The sequence below is a fragment of the Miscanthus floridulus genome, chromosome 14 (assembly GCF_019320115.1).
Source record: "Miscanthus floridulus cultivar M001 chromosome 14, ASM1932011v1, whole genome shotgun sequence".
NCBI lineage: Eukaryota > Viridiplantae > Streptophyta > Magnoliopsida > Poales > Poaceae > Miscanthus > Miscanthus floridulus.
The window spans coordinates 56,695,332-56,720,096 of record NC_089593.1 but is presented as its reverse complement, the minus strand read 5'-3'; the positions used below and the strand labels follow the sequence as shown (position 1 = coordinate 56,720,096).

At 41.9% G+C, this 24,765-nt stretch overlaps 2 protein-coding genes and 1 long non-coding RNA gene across 15 annotated transcripts; 1 reads left to right on the top strand and 2 right to left on the bottom strand.

Moving 5' to 3' along the window:
• Positions 1-2,025: 2,025 nt before the first annotated feature.
• Positions 2,026-3,707, bottom strand: LOC136505448 (uncharacterized). The gene has a single exon (XM_066500601.1). The coding sequence runs from the start codon at positions 3,673-3,675 to the stop codon at positions 2,170-2,172; it is 1,506 nt and encodes a 501-aa protein (XP_066356698.1). The 5' UTR covers positions 3,676-3,707; the 3' UTR covers positions 2,026-2,169.
• Positions 3,708-5,224: 1,517 nt separating this feature from the next.
• On the bottom strand, positions 5,225-15,111 carry LOC136505213 (glutathione synthetase, chloroplastic-like). 3 transcript variants are annotated; one of them, XM_066500365.1, is made up of 13 exons: positions 14,982-15,111; positions 14,531-14,700; positions 14,187-14,262; positions 13,810-13,940; positions 12,911-13,033; positions 12,738-12,817; positions 12,330-12,411; positions 12,120-12,189; positions 11,686-11,807; positions 11,374-11,513; positions 11,114-11,306; positions 10,887-11,013; positions 5,230-5,410 (listed from the first exon to the last, which is right to left on the bottom strand). In XM_066500365.1, the coding sequence occupies exons 1-13, from the start codon at positions 15,093-15,095 to the stop codon at positions 5,300-5,302; spliced, it is 1,539 nt and encodes a 512-aa protein (XP_066356462.1). In that variant the 5' UTR covers positions 15,096-15,111; the 3' UTR covers positions 5,230-5,299. The 3 variants fall into 3 exon arrangements, with proteins under 3 accessions (XP_066356464.1, XP_066356462.1, XP_066356463.1); XM_066500366.1 differs by lacking the exon at positions 5,230-5,410 and adding an exon at positions 10,160-10,426; XM_066500367.1 differs by lacking the exon at positions 14,982-15,111 and having other exon boundaries at positions 5,225-5,410; positions 13,810-13,927; positions 14,531-14,578.
• An 8-nt stretch (positions 15,112-15,119) lies between these two features.
• LOC136505215 (uncharacterized) lies at positions 15,120-20,614 on the top strand. Of its 11 annotated transcripts, XR_010771137.1 has the most exons (6): positions 15,123-15,851; positions 15,924-16,065; positions 16,609-16,749; positions 16,981-17,058; positions 17,187-17,291; positions 17,858-20,191. It is a non-coding gene; the product is annotated as an uncharacterized lncRNA (long non-coding RNA). The 11 variants fall into 11 exon arrangements; XR_010771129.1 differs by adding an exon at positions 20,289-20,614 and having other exon boundaries at positions 15,120-15,851; positions 16,981-19,956; XR_010771136.1 differs by having other exon boundaries at positions 15,120-15,851; positions 16,981-17,928; positions 19,738-20,191.
• Positions 20,615-24,765: the final 4,151 nt, after the last annotated feature.

Sequence of the window (24,765 nt, the reverse complement as noted above, 5' to 3'; positions counted from 1 at the left end):
TTATAGCTGCTTGCAATCAGACTCATGTGCTATTTTAGGTTAATATCTGAATCAAGTGTGTTTATATGGCCCTTCATTCTCATGATCAAGAAATTTGCAAAATAATAATAATAATAATAATAATAATAATAATAATAATAATAATAATAATAATAATAATAAAATAAAATAAAAATACAAATTCACCAATGCAGAAACCTGAGCAGTAAATTCTAGGATATCTGAACCAAGTGCTAATATGCATGTCGAATTTTTGAGCTCTCCGTCGTTCTGAATGTGTAGTAATAATTTTCATAAGAAACTAAACTGCTTAGTGCAGAAAATGCACATCATGTCAATGTGAACTCTCATATAAAAGACAGAGTATAGCTAGAGATAATTCGGGTAAAGGGAGGCTAGAGGATGAAACATGCTTATTTTATTGTGAGAGGGGAGTCTGAACATCAAATGCTATTTGATTCTGTGGTAGCTCGGAAAATCTGGTTTGTTTTTTCTTATGTGGTCACTGTTAGTCTAGGTATTAATTTCGAATCAATTGCAAGATGTTGGCTTAGTAATGAAAAGATTTATGTGTGGCTAATGTGGTTAGTTCAGAAGTACTTTTGGGGCTATGGAATCCAAAAATGGCATGTGCTTTCCCAGAGAAGGATGGAGAAATATGCTGGTTCTATGGAAGAAAACCATTCCAATGGTGAAAAACTCCAGGATTTTGTCATCAGCGACACGGAGTCAATGTAGCTGTCAAGTTGGAGGTACTGTTGGCAAGACAAGAGGGAATGGAATGATGGGTTTTAGCAACCTGGTGCAGTGGAAGGGTCTCCTGCTAAAGAGGAAATCAGAGACTCCAGAATTATAGGACGATATCAGAGATGAAGGCCACGAGTTCTAAAAGTTCTGAAATCTATTGTTTGATGTTGATGCAGCTTGGAAGATGAATTCACAGGAAGCAGAGGCATTACTTGGAGCTTCTTGACTTGTATAATTGGATAATTTCTACTTTTGGAGCTTAAACTACCATAACGTTTCTGTTCGTTCTCATGTAGTCCAAGTCTGCTTATAACATGTCCGCTATCTGTAATGGATATTCCTGCAGAATCCACCGCCTGTTCGTTCTCACGGCATCAATCATCACAAGACAATTCATAGAACTTCAGAAATTCTGATCTCGAGACAGGTATCTTGTTTTATCTTTTGCTTGAATCTTTCTGTTCGTTCTCATGTAGTCCAAGTCTGCTTATAACATGTCCGCTATCTGTAATGGATATTCCTGCAGAATCCACCGCCTGTTCGTTCTCACGGCATCAATCATCACAAGACGATTCATAGAACTTCTGAAATTCTGATCTCGAGACAGGTATCTTGTTTTATCTTTTGCTTGAATCATCTTCCCAATCGAAATGCCATGCAACCATTACCTGCATGCTCAGCTTAACGACAGCGTACACCTGCGGCTTATTTCAGCACCTGCAAGAATCGTGAAACATAGTAGTAGTCATAATAATAACTGTGGAAATTTACTAACAATTTACACCAGCAGCCCAGCATGGTACTGCATCATGTTGGTCCGTACCTACAGCCGACATGCCAACAAGAACAACTCGACTCGAGGTTAAGGATTTTCAAATGCTACCGATGCACTAAGCCAGCCTTGAGCCCTGCATCTCAGCAGCAACAAAACCACACCAGAATACCAGATAGGCGGCAACAAGAACACAGCAAACAGTTTCAGTTGGTCTGTAATGCCAGCTGATAACCTCTGGAATCTAAAAGTGGTTCTATTGCCTGGTATACCGCACCAAACAAACAGAGCTTACTTTTGCAATCTCGACACCTAGGGAAAGCATTCTGCAAACCAAGATGTCAGTACAATCCCAGATATGTCATAACTTCTCAAGTAGTATTTGATTCACCTCTGACCAGTGTACTGTGTCCACATCCAATAGTCACGAGGTCGCGCAACATGACAGGATGTTACAGGCAAAACACATTCAATAGACAGCAACAAGAACACAGCAAGCATCAGCATGAAGGAAATGGTTTCGATTCATTCCATAATACCAGCTGATCCATCATGTAACAGTACAGTCATTTCCAGTTACATGTTGATAAGTGGTTATAAGGAACAGAGAGCATAGCAAAAATGAAAGAGAAATGACAGAGAGCAGTCCTTCAGTTGGACCTGGTGGCATAGATCAAAGAGATGGCAGCTACCATTGTTGTGGTTGCAGCATACAGCCATGTCCAGATGCCACCCTTCTTCTGAGCCTCAGCCACTGCGAGCTGCAGAAGCTCAATCTCCTTGCTCAGGGTATCAATTTTCCCCTTCTTCTCATCCAATGTTGCCTTCAGCTTCCTGATGTCACCATCCTTCTCACCACTGCAGTTCTCGAGCTCCTCGATTTTCAACCTCAGCTTCACTGTTTCAGCCTTCTCAGCATCGAGAGCCTTCACGACTGAATTCTTCTCATCATGTAGGCGTGAGCGCTTGGTGTCAAGGTCGTCACAGGATACTTGGAGCCGGGACATGGAAGCCTGAAGGTCCTCCAATTCAGCCCTCAGCTTACTGGCATGAGCATCCTTCTCATGAATGGCTCCCTCAGCTGTTTCCTTGTCAGCCCGGATTTCCTCCACCTTCTTCTCCAGATCCACCAATTGACTCACAAGTCTAGCCTTCTCAGCATCAAATGCCTTAGCAGCGGCCTCTTTCTCCTTCACCAATGCACTCAGTTCAATCCTGAGACTTTCAATGTCTGCAACAGACGAGTTGTATTTGTTCTTGGCTGCTAACACCTCTGACTGAAGCTTATCGTTTTCTCCTTTCACCAAATCAGACTCCCTCTGCTTAGCCAACACCTCAGCCTCCAATTCCCCTGTTTTAGACAGGGCAGCAACCAGCTCCGCCTCCAAAATGTGCACCCTTGAATCCACCACTGCCTTCTTAGCACTCAGAACCTTCAGTTCCTCCACCTTTGCTTTCACCTTAGCCTCCATCTCCAACCGATAAGCCTCAGCCACCTTCCTGAACTCTTGCAGGCTCCTCTCCACCTCCGCCTTCTCCCCGGACACCATCCGAACAGCCTCCTTGGCCTCCTCCAGCTTCTCCGCCAACTCACCCTTCTCGCCAAACAGCTCGGAGTTCCTGCCCTCCAGCTCCGCCACCACGGCCTCCAGTCTCGAGACTTTCTTCGACACGGCGGCAACCTCCGCCTCCTTCTCACGGATCAGCTCCAGCGACCGCGCCATCTCAACGGCGGCCGCCTCGAGCCGCGCGTCGGCCTCGCCCCTGGCGGCCGCCTCGAGCGCCGACCGCGACTCCGCGCCCCTGAGCGACTCCTGGACGGCGGCGAGGCGCGCCCGGAGCGCGGCGACCTCGGCGGCGGCGGCGCTGAGCGGCGCGGCGAGCGCCGCCCTTGACACGGCGCGCTCGGCGGCGGCCAGCGCGGCGTCGTCGGCGGAGAGCTCGTCGAGGCGCGCCGTTAGCGCCGCCACCTGCCCGCGCCGCTCCGTCGCCTCCTTGAGCAGCATGGTGTTGAGCGCCTTCAGCTGCTCCGCCTTCCGGTCCCGCGCGTCCGGTGCCGCCGGCGCGACCTCCGCGGCCGCCTTCGCCGGCGGCGCCGCGGCGGCGTGGCTGCCGTTGCCATTGGCGGCGGTGGAGGCGGATTTCTTCTTGGCCATGGCGGGTGGCGGCGGCCTAGGGTTTGTTTGTGGCTGCGAATGGATTGGAATTTGGAAAATGATACGGGATTCCGCGCGGATTTATGAGCCGAAGCGGCTCACTGACGGGTGGGTGAGAGATTGCATGGGGGACCACAGGGCAGTGACGGTTTTATGGTAGTGCGGAGACCTCGGAGGTGACCGTTGGTGGGTGGGCAGAGTTTGAAATGGGGAAGGTGTACGGACGGCTGGGATGCGCCGCAGGATTATCGCCTTCTGCGCTCCATTTAATTGTTGATCGGGAATTCCCTTGTTTAGTTCGCGAAAAGTTGAAAATTTGGCTATTATAGCACTTTTATTTTTATTTGGCAAATAGTGTTTAATCATGGACTAATTAGACTCAAAACGTTCGTCTCGCAATTTCCAATCAAACTGTGCAATTAATTTTTTTTTTCGTCTACATTTAATGCTCTATGCACGTATCGCAAGATTCGATGTAATGGGTACTGTAGCACTTTTCGCGAAAACTTTTCACGAGCTAAACCAGGGCTGAAAACACTCGGGGTACATGAAAAACCTATGCTGTGAAACACGAGTGTGAGGTGTACGACGTTTGGACGTACTACGAGTGACACTAGCACGAGTGCGCTGCTGCCCGTTGGTGGATGAAAAGGGTCGTACGCATTCCATTTACAACTTCTCACGGTTGCTATTGCAAATGGGATGGATCTTCTCTTGCAAATGTTGGTTAAGATAGGACAAATCCAATTATACCAGGAATAACGAAGTTCCAAAAGCTAGCCGAAAGTCTAAAACGACTAGTTTTTGCGTGCGCTAAGGGCAAGTCTAAAACAAATGGTATTTGAAAATTCATATGAGTATTAGGCCATCTCCAAGGAGCAAAAGTAAATAAAAACACCTTAGATCGAGGGACATATAGGATGAGATGGCATATACAAGTCGTTAGTTGACTCTTACTCTGTTTGAGGCACCTCGACTTCATTGCCTCTCGAATAAGGTCCTTTCACCATCGTTACAATGTAACGAATATTGAGTGCTCAATTAATGAGCTAAGGCCATGTGTGCCTAAGAAGAAAAGACGCTCAAGATAGAAAATGGTCAACTACAAAATTTGAGCTGCTAAAAGTTAACTATAAAATTTTAGACCTTATCAAGCTCTGCAATTTGGGTATACAACATGTCTCCATCTGAGTACGTTTGAAAATTTCAGAAACAAGAATTTTAAGTCTGTTTACTTAGAATGAATATTTAGATCTTTAAACGATCTTAAATAAAAAGTTCTCAACTACAAAATTGTATGGCATTATTATCTACAACTTTGGTATGAACTGTGTCATCATCCGAAGTTGATGATGGTATATACCTGCATTGGTGGTGCCATAAGAAGAGTCATGTTCGCTTCTCTTATAATCCGTCTTTTTCAGCTTGTTTTTTTTTAACCGGAACAGTGTTTTTCTCTCACAATAAATTAGCCAGAACAGTATTTCAATTTATTTTTTTCAGCGAAGCGAACGGGACCTTAAAACATTAGCGCATAGCCTCACATAGCTGCTCAATTGCTTAGTACAAATTATGATCCATCGAGGTTATATTATTCCCAAGTCCCAACTAAATCTGAACCGTACTACTTTACTAGAGCACCTGCTACCCGAATTACAAACTCAAGGACAATATACAAAATCAGTTTCGGTGAAAGGAACGTCCCTGGCACATCGCGAGCTTCTATCCCATCCGCCTAAAAAAATGAAAAAAAAAACTCAGCCAGTTTAATTATAAATATAAAATTTAAAATATGATTGCAATTGCTTAATTATAAAAGTTACGTGATGTCAGTCCTTATATGGCGCAGTATTGAAACTTCACGTCAAGAGAAAATTCCCTATTTAATATTGAAGTTTAAAATCTCTGTCACCCATTTTATCTCTTGGTTCCAAGTGACATTTCAGTCACTTTTAGGATGCCAAAAATTTGACAAGAAAAAGTTGTCAAAATTAGGACAAACTTTTTTGCCATATATTTGGCATGCTAATTGTGAGGTGTTGGCTACCAAAATTTTGGCTTGCCTAAGATTTAGAAATCAAAATTTGGCTATTAACCAATCAGGCTCTAGGTTCAAGACAAAAAGACCATGGTTTTTTCAGGCATACCGTCTTCCTACTGCTGTATATTTTTGTGTCATTTATTTATTTGTAGATGTTTTTTTTCGGTATTTTAGTTGCTTATCTTCTGTGTGAATCTCACATAGGAGGAACAAGATGATCTTTTCGTCTTAGACTTAACATCGTTATCGTCACTGGCGGTAGTGTCAATTAGGGAACAAAGATGAAATGAGTGTTAAATAGGGAAGTTCTAAGTTTTGGTGTCAAATATGGAAGGAAATGTTTTCTAGTGTCAAATAGGGAATTTCCTTTCACATCAAATTCAGCCGGTGACAACACTCATTGAGCCTCAAACATTGCCCTTGCCCTTAAAAAGCGACAGCAAGGCCACATACCCAATAGGCCAATGCACCTGTTACTGTCCAATGACCTCTGACGACTATGCATATGTTCCCGATAACTTAAGAAGACTGTCGGGTGTCCTCGGAGAACCCCAAATCATCCATGATTTTTTGGAGTAGGATCCATTACAGAGTCATTGTAGTATTACAATAATTTATTCATTAATATACATCAGAGTAAAATAACGGAAGTCTTACAATAACTTAGTTTACAAAACAGTTATTTCAAATCTTACAAACTAAGTATGATTATTATTACAAACCATAGTAGTAGAGTGGCATTAGTAACATAAACATAACACACAAAGAAAGTGCCCTGCCCAAGGGCCACACATTTACTCAACATCATCGATTTGAACAACCGTCATGCAGCATGGTCCAAGACAGACCTGTGCATGAGGCTCACCTACAACAAGGGTTAACGAACCCTGAGTACAAAAGTACTCAACAAGACTTAACCAGAATAAAAACTGATAAGACTTAGGAATGCAAGCTCAGGGATTCAAGGTAAGGCTTTAGCAATAAATAAGGTTCTTTTGCGTAAAAGCTCTTTAAAAAGATTCTTTCTTTCAACATTTAATCCTTATCAAAATCATATATGAATCTACCATGATCCGTATTGAGATAATGAACTTCATATCAACCCTTTCTCAAAACTTCCTCAAGTTTCATTTATTAACAACGATGATGAACAGTGAGTTGAGTCTCTATAACCGAGGAGCAACGACGATTTAAACTGATTATAACCCAGCTAGGGATTCCCAACCACACGACATATGCAGGTCCCTGACCTACATATACCAACCCACCCTCAGATCCTCTAAAACAAGAATGGGTCCGCACCACCCGAGAATACAGTACTCCACCAATCTAGCCCATTGCCACGTGGGTACACGCTACTCCCGCTATCTCTCCACTCCTAGTGCGCGAGTAGCCATTCTCGTAATAGAAAAGCCGAATTAAGGCATACCGGAGTATGTGGCTAGTACTATAAAGTCTCACCTCATGCAATTCAACAACGGACGGTTCTTAATCGACACAGGTGGAAAGAACCCGCTCACAAGACCTCCATGTCTTGTGGCTCTCATACACCGAGTCCGCCCGGTCTAGATTTATTACTCCACATGCTCATATCTCATGATAACACAAATAACCAATCGTATCCAAGAAGCCATTTATATCTCGAAGGTGACCGTTAATCACCCGACTTTTATCGTTCTAAGCATGGCTAAGCATTCTGGGATTGAAACGGGTAACAAGGTTGATATGGAAAAACACGGTTGGTAATGCACCAATTAGGTTTTCACTCAACTTCTAAGCACTTAATGCAGTATATAAAAGCAAAAGCGATAAATTTATAAAACACAAGGTAGGTTTAAATGTATCCGGGGCTTGCCTTGATTGTCGGAAAAGTCAGGTTCCGGGGATGTTCCACAGATATCAAACCCGACCTCAACAGGTGGATTAACTTCCTCAACAACTTGGTTGACTACCACGTTCTCACTTTCGTTCACTACACGTAGTAATAATGCCATGTTTAATATGATGTGCGATATAAAACATGATGCTTGACGATGGATGCAAAAGTTAATAATTTGAATACAACTTTCCTTCACGGTACAGTTACAAACCAACAACTGAATAACCCTTTTCATAAACTCAAACACTTACTTTAATTGCCAAGGATCATTATATGCTAATGACCCAAGGTCATCACCCAATCCAAAAATTCAAACAAAACCTAAGTCATTAGGGTTTACTATTTGTTTTTATTAATTAATAACTAATTAATAATTATGAAATAAATCAACTTTCTTCAAATGAGCTCAAAATTTTTGTGAAGACTCATCATATGATAACTATGTGGCAAAACAATTTTCATAATTTTTGGATAATTATTTAAGCCTAGAAAAATCATGGAAACTCATTTATTAATTAATTTGAGCAATTTTTATCACATTCAAAATGTACTGAAAAGTAACATTTAATATTTTTCCTAAATAGTTTACATCTCAGAGAGGTCACACAAAATTTTTCATAATTTTTGGAGCTCTATTTAATTCTATACAAAATAAACAAAAATTTACACTATTCAATATTTTCTAAAAAAGAAAAATTTCCATTTCTAATTCAAACCGTCACTGATAGGTGGGTCACCCATGTCGGCACAGTGCCCCGCGCTGACCACGGCGACGAAGCTCGCTAACCGGTGATTTTTCGCCGACGGTGAGGTCTCTGGCCACGACGAGAGTACCAATGTGATCACCACGGCAAGGCGCACCTATTAGTGGCCCTAATTGCACCATTCACTGCTCAAACCGAGCTCGACGCCGGCCATGGTGGACACGGCGGTGCGGCTACGCTACGCCGGTGAAGTGAGGCCGGTAGCGATTAAACAAAATGCTTGGGAAGACTCAGCAGCTCACCCCAAACACGCTCGAGCTGATGGCTGAACCAAAGGAGCAACAGGAAGGCTTGTCGCCGATCACCGTAGACACGGCGGAGCAAGCTGTCATCGACGGCGGCATTCCGGCGGCTGCAGTGGATGAAAAGGTCATCCAACAAGACATAGAGCATCACGGCAACACGGAGAAGATGGAACCATGCTTAACAAGGACATAGCCGAACCGGTCAGCTAGGTTCGCAAGGAGTAGGCAAAGCTATGACTGGCTTTGCTGCGACTGGGTGGACGCTACGGCGACGGCACGAGCTCGACGGAGCTGAGCGACGACGTCGGAAAAAACAGGGGAAAGGAACGGAGAAGAACGGCGACGGCGTAGGCTTTATAGTGTGGCCAGGAAGCAAGGAGAAGCCACGTAGCAGCCTTCCCATGCCAGCCCGAAGCCGGACGTGGCCACGGGCACGACTGGAATGCGGTGGAAGATCACCGACGGTGAGGTGTCGCCCGTTGACACTCTTTACAATATTTACCGAATTGTCACTCGTCTAATTTATCAAATTACTCCCAAATTTGTATGGTAACTCAAAAATCTCCAAAAATAAAAGTTGTTCTAAATTCAAAGTTCTACAACTTTGCTTTAATAACCATACTCAAATTATGTCTACATTTTGAAATGCAAATTTAAAATCAAAAGGGGACACTTTAAGAACTTATCGCCTTTTCAAATTACATCAAATTTTATATAACAACTTTGAAAACTCCAAAAATAAACTTTGTACACCTTGACAAGCTCTACACTTTTCCTTTTAGGCTCGACCCAAAAATGTTCTTAAATTTTGAATTAGGTTTTCCAGTGTAGAATTAAACGCTGGAAATTAGGGTTTTCGAAATTCCAATTCAATACAAAAGTTTTGAAATTGATTCATCCATACAAATCAACACACATAACCATAAAAATAAACTTGTTTTAGTGAATGCATATCAAAGTTTTTACTAACACCAAAATGATGTGCGATACATATGATGACATGACATATTTTAGGATTTAAAACACCAGAGCTGTTACAATCGGTGGGGATGAGTTTGCAATTTTTTTTTATGCCTCAAGTACAAGCCGTAGTATATAGTACGTAAGCTAGACTTGACAGGATAAAAGGTTAGGTGTGGCTGACAGGTATCTAAAGTCAGCTTGGTACACGACCATTGTAGCGCATCCACACCTGAGGATGTAGAAATTGAGGAAAAACCCCAGTGGAATCGTGTGCCGAGCAGTGCTCGAACACACGACCGATGGTTTCCACGACGGGAGAACCAGCCGACCACGGCTCGTTCCGAGTTTGCAATCTTTAGTACAGTTTATATTAGGATCTCTCTCCCTGCTCTGGCATAGAGTACCGGAAGGAATGAGCTGCAGATTTCTTCCGCTATGCTGTCTTCCAACTCAATGCTCTTGTGCTGCCTTTAACAATGGTTAAATTCACACTGATGGTGCACACCACGTGTCCTCAACAGAAACACAGGATTTCCCCTTGCTGTCAAGGTGATCAGGAACAAGAAACGGCACCGCCGACATATCTCACAGCTATGGGCACGTGGTTTATCCTTCATTATTTCCATGGATTTCATGCACATTTAATCTACACATAATAATATGTCTATTCTCTTCCTTGGCAGGGACAGATAGAAGGAATTCATCAAACAATGTGACGTGGTGTCACAGAAATGGCACTAGTCTGCAGCAGCTTATTCAGTTATTCTCTGTCGATCTAAATGAAGAACATGATGATCCATTGTCGGTGTATGTCGCCACTGAAAGCTGTAGCTGACGCTCCTTTTATTATCTCATCTCACTGCACGAAGCAAGCAAATGAGCATGACCTTTTTCCCATTGATAACAGGATAATGAAAAGGGCAAAGTAGACATTTGCAGGTGAACTTGAGACACTTAAGTTGTGCCAAAGGTAAACCAAGTAGAGGATTCCAGCATTTCAGATCTAATTCCTAACAGGAAAACTCTTTTGCTGATTACATGTCAGGAAGACAGTTCGAGTAAAATACATATTAAGCATCTGGTTAACAAAACACAGAATGTAATTTGGGTGAAACAGCCTTTCTGAAATCTCATTTGGTTTGACCTGGCCACACAGGAAAAAAAATCATCCAGGGTTTTCAAACAGTACTAATAAGAGTGAATATTTTTTTGACTGCTTAAAATTGTCTAAACACGTAAAACAAGATATATTGTTTAGAAATTATTTATCCAGCAAAACAAAAATAATGGGTAAAAAAGGTCGTTCCATTGAACATCACCTTGCCAGTCAGGTATAAGCTATCCAAAACAGCAAACCCTGCAGCTACTCCACCTTCATCTGATGAAGAAACTTTTGTTCGCATCAAGTAACCACATTGTTCATTGATGACCACTTTATCTTTGTACCTGATCAGAAATTGATTAGTGTAGTACTCTTCATCAGAAAAAACCAGCACCATATGCAAAGCACTATTGACTATTGTGTTTATTTCAGAAGTTACTATACCGCAGATAAGCTCCATATATTCCAAGCTCAGAAATTGCAAGACCCTCGTGGCAAACACCACCACGAACCAGATAAGCAAGAGAAGCTTTTGGAAAGATTCTTTGCATCAGTATGTAGGCAGCAAGTGCATCCCCTCCTTCCTTCTGGAGTCTGACAAGTGTTTCCCTCAAATCAAGACCGTAGATGTTGTTTCCTGTCCACAAATTGCATATTCAAGAAACAGTAAGCAATGATATGCATATGTCAATGGAAATACGAACCTCCGCCTTCACGTTGAGGCTTCAACACGAACAACTCAGGTTTTTCCACTGCAGTTTTTATAATCTCTTCATCACCCAAACTCCATAGCCCAGCAAAACATTTGCGAACCTTGTCAATTTCCTCCTTACTCTCAAGGAACCTATATGGACAGAACAAATGACAGTAAGAAAAAGGTGAAGTTTTAAATATTACACCAAAGACTAATAATGACCCAATAATTATATGTTAGAAATTGAGAAATGCTGGAACAAAATATGCACGACACAAATGTTCAAGAAGTACTACGCTTTGTCACTAAAAAAAATGATCACCTTTCAAGCACACTAGGCTTTGCTAGTTCTTGTTGAATCTTTTTGGTTCCCACTAAATGATACGATATTGAAGGACACTTTACAGCAGATGATTGTTCCATCATAAGTCTTGCACTCCATTCCTAGAACATAAATGAAGCTCATAATGGCAATTTAAGCATATTATCATCAACAAAAGCAACCAGTATGTCACTACGTCTCCAATATGGGCCTAGAATGGATGGGCCTGATATATACCTAACAATACAAATCAAAGTATTTTGACTTTATTTGCAAGACAGAAAATGAAGTTCACGTGTAACAGGGAAATACAGAAACCCAAATATATTAAGGATAAGACTGAAAAGTCTGAAAGAATTTTATTTTTGGGCAGTTAGTTTTCATAACTGGAAACACAAAAGACTCTTAACAAAAGGCAAAAGGTGTATTCATACTGCTTCTGAGGGATAATCATTTGGTGTATAGCCAGCTCTATAGTACACAACAGCAATTTTCTGGCCACCTCTGCATTTAAAAATAAATATTAATAAGCATAGTGAAAGATTAAGATGCTTCTCAAATGCTAAGCATAAACCCAGCACACTGAAAGGTTAAGATGATGCTAAAATGCTAAGCATAAATCAGTAATCAATCAGGATTCATACACAAGAAGAGTTCCATCTGGGAGAACCTGGCCTTCAGCTTCCACCTGCGATAAGGTTTTCCTTATAGTTGTTATGCCATGTGTAATAAACTGTCAAGGGAACACAAGTTTGATCTTATGATTTTTCATATTGCTCAGGAACAAATAGTTAACAAACACTTGAAATTGATCCCAAAATAATAAACAATCTTAGCACCAAAACTTGGAAGAAACTTATAGGTATGAAAGGCAATGACAAGACTAACTCAAGGATGGGAAACTAAAAAAAGGTATAGCAGTTACATGGGTTAAAAAAGACAACAGATAAAAGTCAAACCAAATAACAGTTAATCACTAAGCATGAAGGCAACACAAGGAATTACAGATTTGATCATTAGGAAAACATGAAGGCAGAACATAAAAGGATATGAGTCTTGCAAATGTGTCGAAAGCCAGTACTGATCATACATATTTCTCTCTTCTGGCTGAACAATCATCATAATTACAGCACTGAGAAAATAATGGAAAAGATAACAATTAATATTCATTAAATAGAAGTGTAATGCATAACAAACATATATCTTCAAACAAAGCATACCAAACCTGTCAATATTAAACTCAGCCCATGCTTGGGCCAATGCTTCAGCAAATTGAGTGTTAGCCGCATTTGCAGGAACCCTCTTGTGCTCCAGACCTAATAAAGTCCCATGCTGTTTAATTAAGGTCCTGCAGAGCAATTTTGTATCTACATCATGTTGAAGATGCAATAATAATAATGCCGACATATTGAACAGATAAGAATCCCCACTCGCAAAAAAAGAGAAACGTCCAGGTAGATTCATTGGTAAGAAATAGAAATAAATTGTACGCACAGAACTTGGAGCTGTCAATAGAATCTCTTTAGCACTATATACCTTCGTCCTCCAGAGAATTATAGCCCTACTAGAAAAGCATGCAGTGGATACATAATATATCGCTAGCTTTTCCTTACTTCTAGATTGATAAATTTCCAACTGGTATCAGTAATGTGGTTGCAAAATAATAGTTTTACAAAGTGTGCTACTTGACTGAATCTTGTCATTCATTTTTCCTTTCTTTTCTTTTTCTTAACGGAAACAGGAGGCAAAGCCAAGAGAGTCTATGTACAAGTAAAGGCGAAAAACAATGAGCAAGGTAAATAAATATTAGAGGCTACACAGAAAATCATGCATGAAGACTTTGTGATGGATAGCTCTGTGGATAAATAATGATATTCATTTTCCATATGAATGTAAAATTAAACATATGAAGTGGCCATTATTACAGACCTACTGCTCTACCATGTCTAATTTAGCAAGTTTGACAAATCTGTAATTTTAAAAAGAACATAGCTTTTACATCCTAAGTTTTCATTAAATCATGACAGCATTTTCTAATTCTTTTATCAGCTTCTAAAAGAAAGAGAAAGTACATTCATATACAGAAAGAAAGTCCAATCATAGAAATGAATGGCTGGGTGTTACCTGTGAAGATCGCTAACTAAGGAACCAAGCCCAGGAAATGATGCTGAAATGGTGTTGAGCTCTATTTGAAGAAGAGAACTTGTTTCTGAATCCAGCATATAATCTGATCGGTGCAACCCTAAGCGAATATTCTGGTATATATTGGATCACTGTTCAATACTTCCATACAAAATACGTTACCACCCTCCCCAACCCCAAAAAGATGACGGAGAAAAGTTCTTTGAGGCAATGCGTACTAATATTTAATATTCAGGTTAAGAAGTTAACACCATGAATTTAGAGATAAGTTGTGCTTAATAATAGCGACGTTCATAAATAAACTCAGTTAGTAAATTTTCCTTGCAAAAAAAAGAAGAGAGTAAAGCAGAGCAAATTACCTCTTCCTTATTTATTTCCATCATTTTCCTGTGAATTTCTAAGAGCCTAGATGTGAAATCATCAACCTCCCTTGTTCTGAAATTATAACATGATCAACCAATCTCATCAGTCCAACAGTTCCTTACAAATTTTGAATCTCTGACATGGATGGTCATTTTATTTACTCGAAACTGAACAGTTTGTTTTTCAAATATTAGACAGATTATTTAAACTTTTCAACAATCTGACCAATGAGAGCATACAGGGCACTCTGGTAATGCAAAGCTTATATGAATTCAAGCGGCAAACAGCTCTGAATGATAATTTTAATAGACATCAATATTGGGGAGGCAGTAAAACTTACTTGGACAAAGCATCCTGCAAGAAATTCCCATCCATGCTAACCCGGTCCACAAGCTCGTTAAAAATGGGAGCGAGCTCGCACGCCTGCCTCCAAAATGACTCTGGAAGATGTGCTGGGAGCAGGGAGAATGGAGCATGAACCAAACCAACACCAGGGACTGTTGCTGATCTCTGCAGGGGTTCAATCAAGATGCTTTTTTCAGGGGTCTGGACCCGGGAAAATAGTTTGGTGGTTGCATTCAGTTCTATCTAACCTTACCACAATGTTTCGTAGTACTACCGATCGAACAGCAATTTCTTTCTTTCTTTCTTTCTTTTTGAAAGGGACGAACAGCAATTTTCTAAGGCCACCATGTTGGCGCATAAAAATTTCGCTCATGATAAGTAGCAAGGTGAATCGGTACTTAGAAATTTCTATCTAGGGAAGCAAAGAAGCAGCAGCTCAGGCTTACCGGGTCGGCGCGGTCCCCGACGACGAGGCCGTGCAGCGCGCACCACGCGGCGGCCTCCCGCGCCATCTCCCCCGCCGCCGCGGGGTCCATCGCCGGCGGCACGGCGGCACTCATCGCAGGTAGCCGCAGTGGAATTTAAAAGCCAAAAAGATGGCCAGCTCCTCCGCCTGCGCCACCCTCCACGTCGCCCAAAATAGCCTCGGCCGTCCGATCACGCGTTTGGTGGCCCAGATCGCTCGAAGCAACAGCTTCTGCAACAGCTTCTCAGCTTCGACCACTCTTTATTGGCATCCACTAGCTTCCCGTGTAATTCTCTCAGCATAATCCGGCTTCTGCTCTGGAGCCAATCCATCAAATATATACTGCGGCTTCCGATTTTGGGTCCAGATCCTTCTATAGGAAAAAAAAAGAGTCGGCCTCATCACTTCCCCGTTCTCCCCCACTCCTCCCGTGGCTCGCACGGATGCCGCCGCCGCCGCTCGCGCCTCCCCTTCCTCTCCTTCTCTCCCACGGCGATGCACCGGCTACGGCCACGCCGCTGGTCGCGGGGTGCGGGCGGAGCACAGCCCTGGCGCGGCGTGGCTGGCGAGGGCGCCGGTGTGGAGGCCGCCGAGCGTCCGCCGGCGCGGGCGGCTCGGCGACCACCCGGCGCGAGCAGACCCCAGGTAAAGGCGGCCTCCCTCCCTTGCTCCTCTTCTCCTTCACACTCCGGCGCTGGGGTCAACCGGAGATCTGCGTGCTTGTCGTCCACCTTTGCTGGGGTTCATCGGGGGCCTCCATGACTGGATCCAGTGCCTCCATGGCCGGATCCGTTAGTTCCCCCACAGGATATTTGGAATCACATGATCCACTGGTCCGTCGGCGTCTTAGGTAAGTAAATGGCCTTATCTCTTTGCGTTATGGTTAGGGGATGCACTGATATTTGGGGATTTTGATTTCTAGGGTTCTGGATTGGGCAAGAACAGGGGCATTTCTATGGTGCTCTATCTTCTCCTCTCTGTAGATCCATACTCCATCTTCTTTTTTCTATGGATGCAAATGGAGCAGCCAAGGTGAAAAAGATGCTATCGATCTCCGCCACCAGGTGCCTTACCCTCCTCCCTTTAAACTATGATGCTGGATGAAAATAGTGCAGATTAAAAACAGAACTGTGTTAGGATAAACCATAACACGGTTGCTTCACAGGTTGGCAACTTGCCAGATGCCTCATTTATAATAAGGAATGTTTCTTTTCGGTGCATGGAGCAGATACTGAGTCTAGAAAATTCAGTCTCAATCTCTTTTCTGCATATATCAGTGCCAGTGTATGTGTTTTTGTTTTTTGAAGCAGACATATTATAACACTGAGATGTCAATAATCTTGCGCTATCAAATTTGGTTTTTGTATACGGGAATCATACTAATAGCATGTTGTTACTGTTACTAACATCCTGAGTTTTGTATATGCCATGCTACACTATTCATGCCTATGGTCATTCCAGATATAGCAGTCCACATATTTGCCTCAGAAGTTAACTTTAAATATATGTGCTAATACTCTGGAGAGCTTGATAAGCTACATGCTTGCCACCCAAAGTTTAGCTTATCAATTCCTAATGGTCTTAGTTCACCTTCCTTTTGTCTTCAGGTTCTCAGGTAATATGTGGTTACCTTTTCTCAGGTGGCAGCTGCCAACGCAGGTCTCTCCATGACAAGATTTGTTGATGCCGGTTTTTATTGGAGAATTTGATGATTTCAGAGGAAGATTGATCATGTTTCTTGATTATTGGTATTTTCGCACCATCTCCTTTATCAGTTCTACCTATTTCCCGATACATTCGTAAATTCTAAGTTCTATGCAACTGCTTGCTGTCTAAGATGATGCAACGAAATTGACTAATTATCCAGTTAGTCCTTCGCTCTATCGTGTACCTCAAAAAATGCACAAAATGAAATCAAAAGAGATTTGTTGCGTCATCATATTTTTCGACGCCAATTCTAATATGGCTTTATTTTGTAGGTTGGGCTCCCTTAATCATCCAGGGGGAACACCTACTCAATCCTCGGGAGGACACCTAGGGTTCAGTTCATCGTTTTGGTATGTTATCCACTTTCTCTGCCTTCCTTAGATGTTAGTTTAGATTATTTCATAATAATAGATCGAAATGCTGCCTACTTATGTACTCATATATATGTCCTTTCCTTTGTTTTCTGTGTTCAAATAAGGTGTAATATGTGTTCAGATGGCATGAAGATATTCAGAATCAAATTCCAAATTGTTTTGGATATCTTATTGGATTTCGTAGTTTCCAGTTCCTCTAATTGAAGATGGTATCAAGTTTGAGCTGGTCCAAATATGCTTATCTAACTATCGTGCAGTACATGCTCCTTGCCGCTGCCGACCCACTTATGACTTATCTCAACATATACGCTGTATAAATAGTTGTACAACAGTACCACTATTGTTTATTTATAGCTCATTGCTTTCCTGCAATTTGCGTCAATGTGAGCTATAGGATTTTGACCATCTAGAACGAACCATGCTGCCATTAAGGGACCCACTATGCATCGTTGTTCTATTTGTCCGATAAAGTCAAACAGCTATAAGGCCTTTTTCTTTTATCATGCATTATATTACCTTACAATCATTCCAGTTTATTACATCACACAGGCTAGCCATTCCATGCAGGACAGAACCAACATCTACTTGTTTTTTCAGTTGCCATGCATAGCGTTTTTATTACATGATAATTGAATCAATGTTCTGTTGTGAGCGACAACATTTCCAAAAATTCGTCGGCTACTACAGCACATATGCTTCGAATTCAGTAGTATAGTTGAAATGTTTAGAGTTTTCATAAATACAGGTCTAATGAGCTCCTGATTTTATTTTCTAGCTTCCTCCAATATACCGCTCAAGGTTTGTTTAGCTGATCACAGATGTCAGCTGCTACCCTGCTGCCTAAAGGTTAATTTTCTTTATTGTTTTTAATTTACTTCAGTACATGTGTCTTTGGTTCTCCAAATAGGAGGTCTTTTGTTTGCTTCCATACGTCATGATTTCAACTTCCTATTTCTGCTCCCTATCCCAAAATGATGTACAACATAAATGAGTATGAGTTCCCTAGCTGAACTTATTTTCTAACTTATCTCTGTGTTTCGTTTTGCTTCACATGATGTTTGCAAACTACAGCCGAGCTGCACATGTTTTGTGGGCATAGTTTCTAAGAAAATATGCTAGATAAGGGGAAGTCAGCTGATGATCGATTCATCAGCAACATTAGTTGTTGCTCTAAATTTACGTACTCCATGTATTTCAGTTGAGTTGTTTGGTTATTAAATAATTGGGACATCAGAATCCATTGCCTTTGACTTTGATAGATCCTAGAGCTCATGGATTAGTTTATTTACGAATGTTTGACACTCCTACAACATGTTGTATAGAATATGTGTGCATGTAAATAGAAAACTACCTCAGGAACCTTAGTTAGCTAAGTGGACTGAAAGGGCCACCAAGTTTGATAAACTCTGTTAAGTTTCAGCCATCAATCATGGGTTTGGTGCTAATAGAAAATTAAGCAGATCATCCTGCATATATAGCTTTGCCTGTAGTAATTACAGATATTGATAGAAGTTATTAGTTTATAATTCAACTAATGATGATGATAGTGGACTCAGCAGTTTATAGTTCGGTTTAGATAATAGTCATAGATGGAACTGCTGCTAGAAAACTGTTGTTGGTGACTGTTGCAAACAATACAAAATCTTTATAGTTTCAGTGATGCTGTTGTTGGTCACGGTTGGGGAAAAAGTAATAAATAGTTTATTTTCCCATTTATTTCCTTATGAACTCGTGTTGACGAACTCACAGCGACGAACTCACAGCACTACTATGCAAAAAGAGGTCTAATTGCAACAGCGTGACTCCTGCAAAATAGTTAGGCCCAACCTGCAGCTTCCAGTTAATCTTAAATATAGTTGGTTATGAGCACCATTCAACTACACTGAACACTCTCACTTAAAATGTCCAACTGGTTAAAGAATGTGCTGCCATGTCTGCCTCTAAATTACATTTAGAAAAGATTAGTAATGAAGCTACAAAGGAGGAACCTTGTCTATATCGAAGTAAGTTCCACTAAGGTTCAATGCAGTGTCCAGGAAAAAAAAGCTTTGGTTAGTGCTGTTTTGCTGCTTTACTGACCTCATCTTTGCCTTATTTTTCCTTCTCCATATTCTGGATGCACCAGTAGTTAAGTTGATCCGTGCCTGATATGTTATATATAGTACACGTATCATAAGATAATATAGCTCAGTTAACTGATGATGTAACTAATTAGAGGAACATACTAAGAATTTCTGTAATGAAAACCTCTTGGATTCGAATGGAATTCATAGGAACTCTGACATGTTGCTTAAGACTCTAAGGCGGTTAAGAAGACAAGTTTTTCCCAAGCTATCCTTGCAGATAGAAAGGCAAATCAGATTGCCCACATCGGAAACTGTTTTTTTTAGCAGTGTTGTTTCATATACAATTCTAGGTTCTATTCATGACATAGGTATCTACTGCCATTTCCATTTACTTTTGTAGGGTATACATACAATATACATAGACAGCTAACACATTAAGGGTGCACTTCAATGGCGTTAACATCTCAAATTTGCTTGCTCTTCATTTTCAGATTGATGTCAATTTGTCCGGTTCGTCATATCGATCTTAAACAACCTCAACACTACACAGATTATGGACGTTGTGGTCATCCATTATTTATTGTTGCAGGACACAGGCTGCTCATTAAGAGGGCACACATTGAAGCCCCCAAACAAATGGCCAGCCATTGATCAACATCTGCGTTCAATTTTACGTATATATAACTTGGCTCCTCAGCTTCTTCTATACTTTTGTGCACTTATCCAAGGGAGTCTTAAAAGAAGATTACCATGAACTGATCTCAAAAAGGCTGAAGAGGAGACCACCATGATCTCCATAACCATAAATGTAAGCGAGATATGCTTGTGTAACTGGTTGAACATATTCTGAGGGCCTTGTGTATGATCAGGATATTGTCTACTATTGTATAGACTCTTCTATGTAGATCAGCTAGCTTTTCTTCATTGTACTGCTTTGTTGTGTCAAGGATGAGTAAAGGATAAATGATTCAGGGCTAGATGACTTTTTTCTAAGTCTTCAATTCATAATATACTAAATCCATGGAACAGTTCAGTTTCATACATGTATTGCGCACTTGAACATTGTACTGCTTTCAACTTTATACTTAGTTCACTTAGATTTCTAACACGCCCATTGTTACACAAAATCTCCATTTACAGGCACACAGGCGCGCGGATGCGCGCGCCAATCTACTAGTCAATCAATCAATTAGGTGGAGCGCAGAGGTGAAGGGAGGAGCGATGGCAATCAATTTCTGGTGTCGCTTTTGTGCTTTTATGGATTCAGATTCCGATGATAGTGGAGGGGGCTGCGCGGAAGTGGCAGCAGACTTAGGGGGTGTTTGGTTTCTTAGCGTAGATTTTAGTTCCTGTTTCATTGAATATTTAGACACATATATAGAGTATTAAATATAGATTAAAAAATAACTAATTATATAGATTGTGACTAATTTGTGAGACGAATTTTTAAAGCCTATTTAGTCCATGATTTGATAATGTTGTACTACAGTAAATATGTGCTAATGATGGCTTAATTAGGCTTAATAGATTCATCTCGTAAATTAATCTACTTCTGTGTAATTAGTTTTTTAATTAGCTCATATTTAGTCTTTATAATTAGCATCTGAACATTAGATATGACATGGACTAAACTTTAGTCCCTGGAACACACGCCCTCAAGTCAAATTGGCTACCCTTTCTTTGGCTTTATAAAAATAAAAATTGTGCAGTTGCCAATCGCCTTCTCCTGCTTTATGCAGCCTCGTCGTTGCACTCGCACCATCGGATCGGAACAAGAAAAAAATTCTACATCTTTTCAATTTCATCCATCGAGTTCTTACTTTGTGACCAGGCATCTGCCTTTCTGTGTGCAGGCGGCTAGAATTTTTTTTCTATTTTAATCCTTTTTTAATAAATATTTTAATAATAAGCACTCCTAAAAAAAATTGCACAAGGTAGCCTTTTTGTCATGCTAGCCCCGCTGGTGCAACAGCATCACTTTGTCGCGTCACATGCGTTGGCACGACAGGGGCGCCACGGTGGCACCCATAGTTGACCAAAGCTGGCGTGACGGTCCGTGAGGCCCGCTCCATCGCGCCAGCCACACCGGCGCTACAGGGCTAGATACAAAGGCCACGGCCTAGCTCATTTTCCTCTCTCTCTTTTCTCTCTCGTTCCCTCCAGCCGAGCTCGAGCTCGTGCTGGCTTCTCTCCTTCTGTCTCCTCTCTTCCTTCCATCCTCTATCTCTCATTGATCTAGTTTGCATTTGGATTTGAGTTTGCTTCAGTCTCGTGCATGAGGTATGACTCCCTCAATCTGTGTTGATTTTTGATATAGTTGGTGTTTCTATATTGCTCTGGTTTACATTGTCGTGTGCAATGCTGGCTTTTGATGGGTTTATTAGAACTTTGTTTGGGTAAGCACTTTTAGTAGATTGTGATGATTAATGAGTTGTTGGACTGTTGTAGTGTTTTTTGTTTGTTTTCATATGGCACTGTTCTAGGGTTTCACCGAAATGGTTTGGACAACTGTTTTGGTTGGACTGGTTCATGTGTAGTTTGTTATTAGAAGAGAATTTGTACTCATTAGATGTTTTGGTGGATTGTGTATGCATAAAGATGTGTACTCAATAGGGATGTTTCTAGGGTTTCAGTTCATGGGTTTCCATGCTTATAGAGATACAAATGATTTGCATGTTTGTACTAACTACGTGCATGGTTTTATTGTGCATGTATGGAGATGATTTTGAGGGATCTAATTTGTATGCATGGTTTCCACGATGATAGGTAGAACAATGTTTTTTGGATTTTATATATAACTGTAGTCATTGATGATTTGGGTAGGTGCAATGGCGTTTATAAAGAACAAGCAATTCTTGCACTATCCGAAGGATCATGGTGCCTTCGGTCCTTTCATACCAGCACTATCTACACCGTTGTGTGACTGTGGGTTACTGGCCTTTGTGAGCCAGTCAAGGCATCCGGAGTTAGCTAGGCATGCTTTCTACGTGTGTCAACTTAAGCATCCCCCGACTTGATTCATATCTATAGGGATGCAACTTCTTTAGGTGGATCGATGGCCATGAGATGTTTGATCCGTTGATTAGGTTGTTTTCTTATGACCCATGAAAGAGCTAGCCATATCCTAAGTTTGTTGGGTTGCGCCGCCACCAAACCCTCCGGAAATGATAGAGGGAGAGAAGGTTGACGCAGCATTGAAACGACTTGCCAATCCTCCTCGTTGCCATTGTGGATTGTCAGCGATTCTGACAACTCCTAGACAACGTGGTGCCTTCACTCCCTTCTACCGGTGTGGATTGCCTGATTATGTAAGTGCTCATGCAATCAATCTATTTTCTGAGGTGCTATGTTTTTTGCACATTATAACATTTTAGTTGGAACATTTTCTTTTTGCAGAGAGGGTTCCCATCTTGTGACTTTGAGGAGTACAACTATGGATCCAAATCGCACTGGCCTTCTGAGTATGAATTTGTGGAGTTTGAAGCAGCCATTAAGCCATGGCCATGCACAAAGATGCCGGACCGTAAGTGCAAGTGTGGCATCAAGGATCATGAAGGAGTTGTTTTGTCTGAGCTAGGATACGGATACTACTGTGGCAATGCTTATGGAGGGCCATCTGAGTTCTGGGTGAGTTGACTGAACCGGTGAAGTTACTAAATGAACAAAGGCCACCGGTTTGTTTGCTCATTGCTTTGTGTTTCCTTAGGTGGGGAGGACAAGCACTTGGGAGGACTTCCCTAGTCATGGAGACTAACTAGAGAGCCTGAAGATACATTCGCCTCTCAAAAAATACAGGAAGCATTGAATGCGGCAAGAGAAGCAGATAGAGTGAGGACGAAGTACGGGGTAGAGATGCCATCATGGAAGACCCATAACAAGATACTAAAAGCTCTAGTTTGATTTTGGTGAATTGATGAAACCCTAAGTGCTAACCTAGTTTATCAAAGTGATTATGAGATAGGTAGCACTACTCCAAGTGATGAAGCAATGGTGAAAATCATGATGATGGTGATGGCATGGTGATGATCAAATGCTTGGACTTAGAAAAGAAGAAAGAGAAAAACAAAAAGCTCAAGGCAAAGGTGAAACTTGATATGAGCTTTTTTGTTTTGGTGATCGAGACACTTAGTGAGTATGATCACATTTAGGATTGATAGCCGTACTATTAAGAGGGGTGAAACTTGTATCGAAATGCGGTTATCAAAGTGCCACTAGATGCTCTAACTCATTGCATATGTATTTAGGATCTAGTGGAGTGCTACCACCCTCGAAAATATTTGTGAAAATATGCTAACACATGTGCACAAGGTGATACACTTGGTGGTTGGCACATTTAAGCAAGGGTAAAGAAGATAAATTTGAAAAGGAGTTAGTTGCGCTAGTCATAGAGTGACCGGACACGTCCGAAATTGGGACTGGACACGTCCGGTATTTTATCCAGTCTTGGGGTAGTCAGACAGAAGTAACCGGACATGTCCAGAATCTAGACCGGACGCGTTCGATATTTGGACCCAAGGTGAGCGACTAAGTGAAAGTGACCGGACTCTGGCTCAGCAGAGTGACCGGACGCTGACGAGTTACTATTCAGTGTTAGGTCAGATAGCCCGACGCAAGATTGCAGAGAGCGACCGGATGCATCCGGTCGCCACACTGGACGCGTCCGGTGTGAACCAGCAAGTCTCGGGTTTTTAGCGCAATAATTCATCGGACGCTGGGAGCGTCTGGTCCGGTGTGATCGGACGCATCCGGTCGGCCCAGTGCGGCTATGGGAGCTCTCTAGACTCGACCTAACGCTGCATCTTCCGGGTTCAGTCCAGTGTGATTGGATGCGTTCGGTCGGCCTAGAGCGGCTCTAGGAGCTCTCTGGACTCGACCTGACGCTGCGTCTCCCGGGCCCGGTTGTTTTCTAACAGCGCATCCGATCATGTAGTGTTACTATGCGTAAAGATAGCCATTGGGCACCAATGGCTAAACAGCTTGAAAGGGACATGTGGCGGTCAGGCTACGACTGCAGCGATGAGACGCGTTTGATCACTACACCGTATGCATCCGATGCACATGACCTGTGCGTCCGGTCATCCCGCAGTCAGCCCAATAATTGAGCCAACAGCTCTATTGTTTGGGGGTGTCTATAAATATCGTTTGGACGGCTCTAGCTCACTCTCTTGGCTATTTGCATTGACATAGCAACCTTGTGAGCTTAGCCAAAGCCCTCCCACTTATCTCCATCTTTGATTCATCATCTTTGTGAGATTGGGAGAGAATCCAAGTGCATTGCTTGAGTGTTTGCATCTAGAGACACTTGGTATTCGTGTTTTGCTGCGGGTTTGGCTTGTTACTTTTGGTGGTTGCCGCCACCTAGATGGCTTGGAGCAACGAGGATCATCGAGCAGAGGTTGGTGATTGTCTCTGGCTCCGATCGTGGTGATTGTGAGGGGTTCTTGATCTTTCCTCGGTGGAGCCAAAAGGTACTCTAGTAAATTGCTCGTGGCTTATGTGATCCTCATCTTGTGTTGGTTGTGCAGCACCCTATTAAGGGTTTGGCATGTGATGCCAATTAGCGCGTGAACCTCCAAGTGAGTGAATCGCCACAGTGGGGACTAGCTTACCGGCAAGC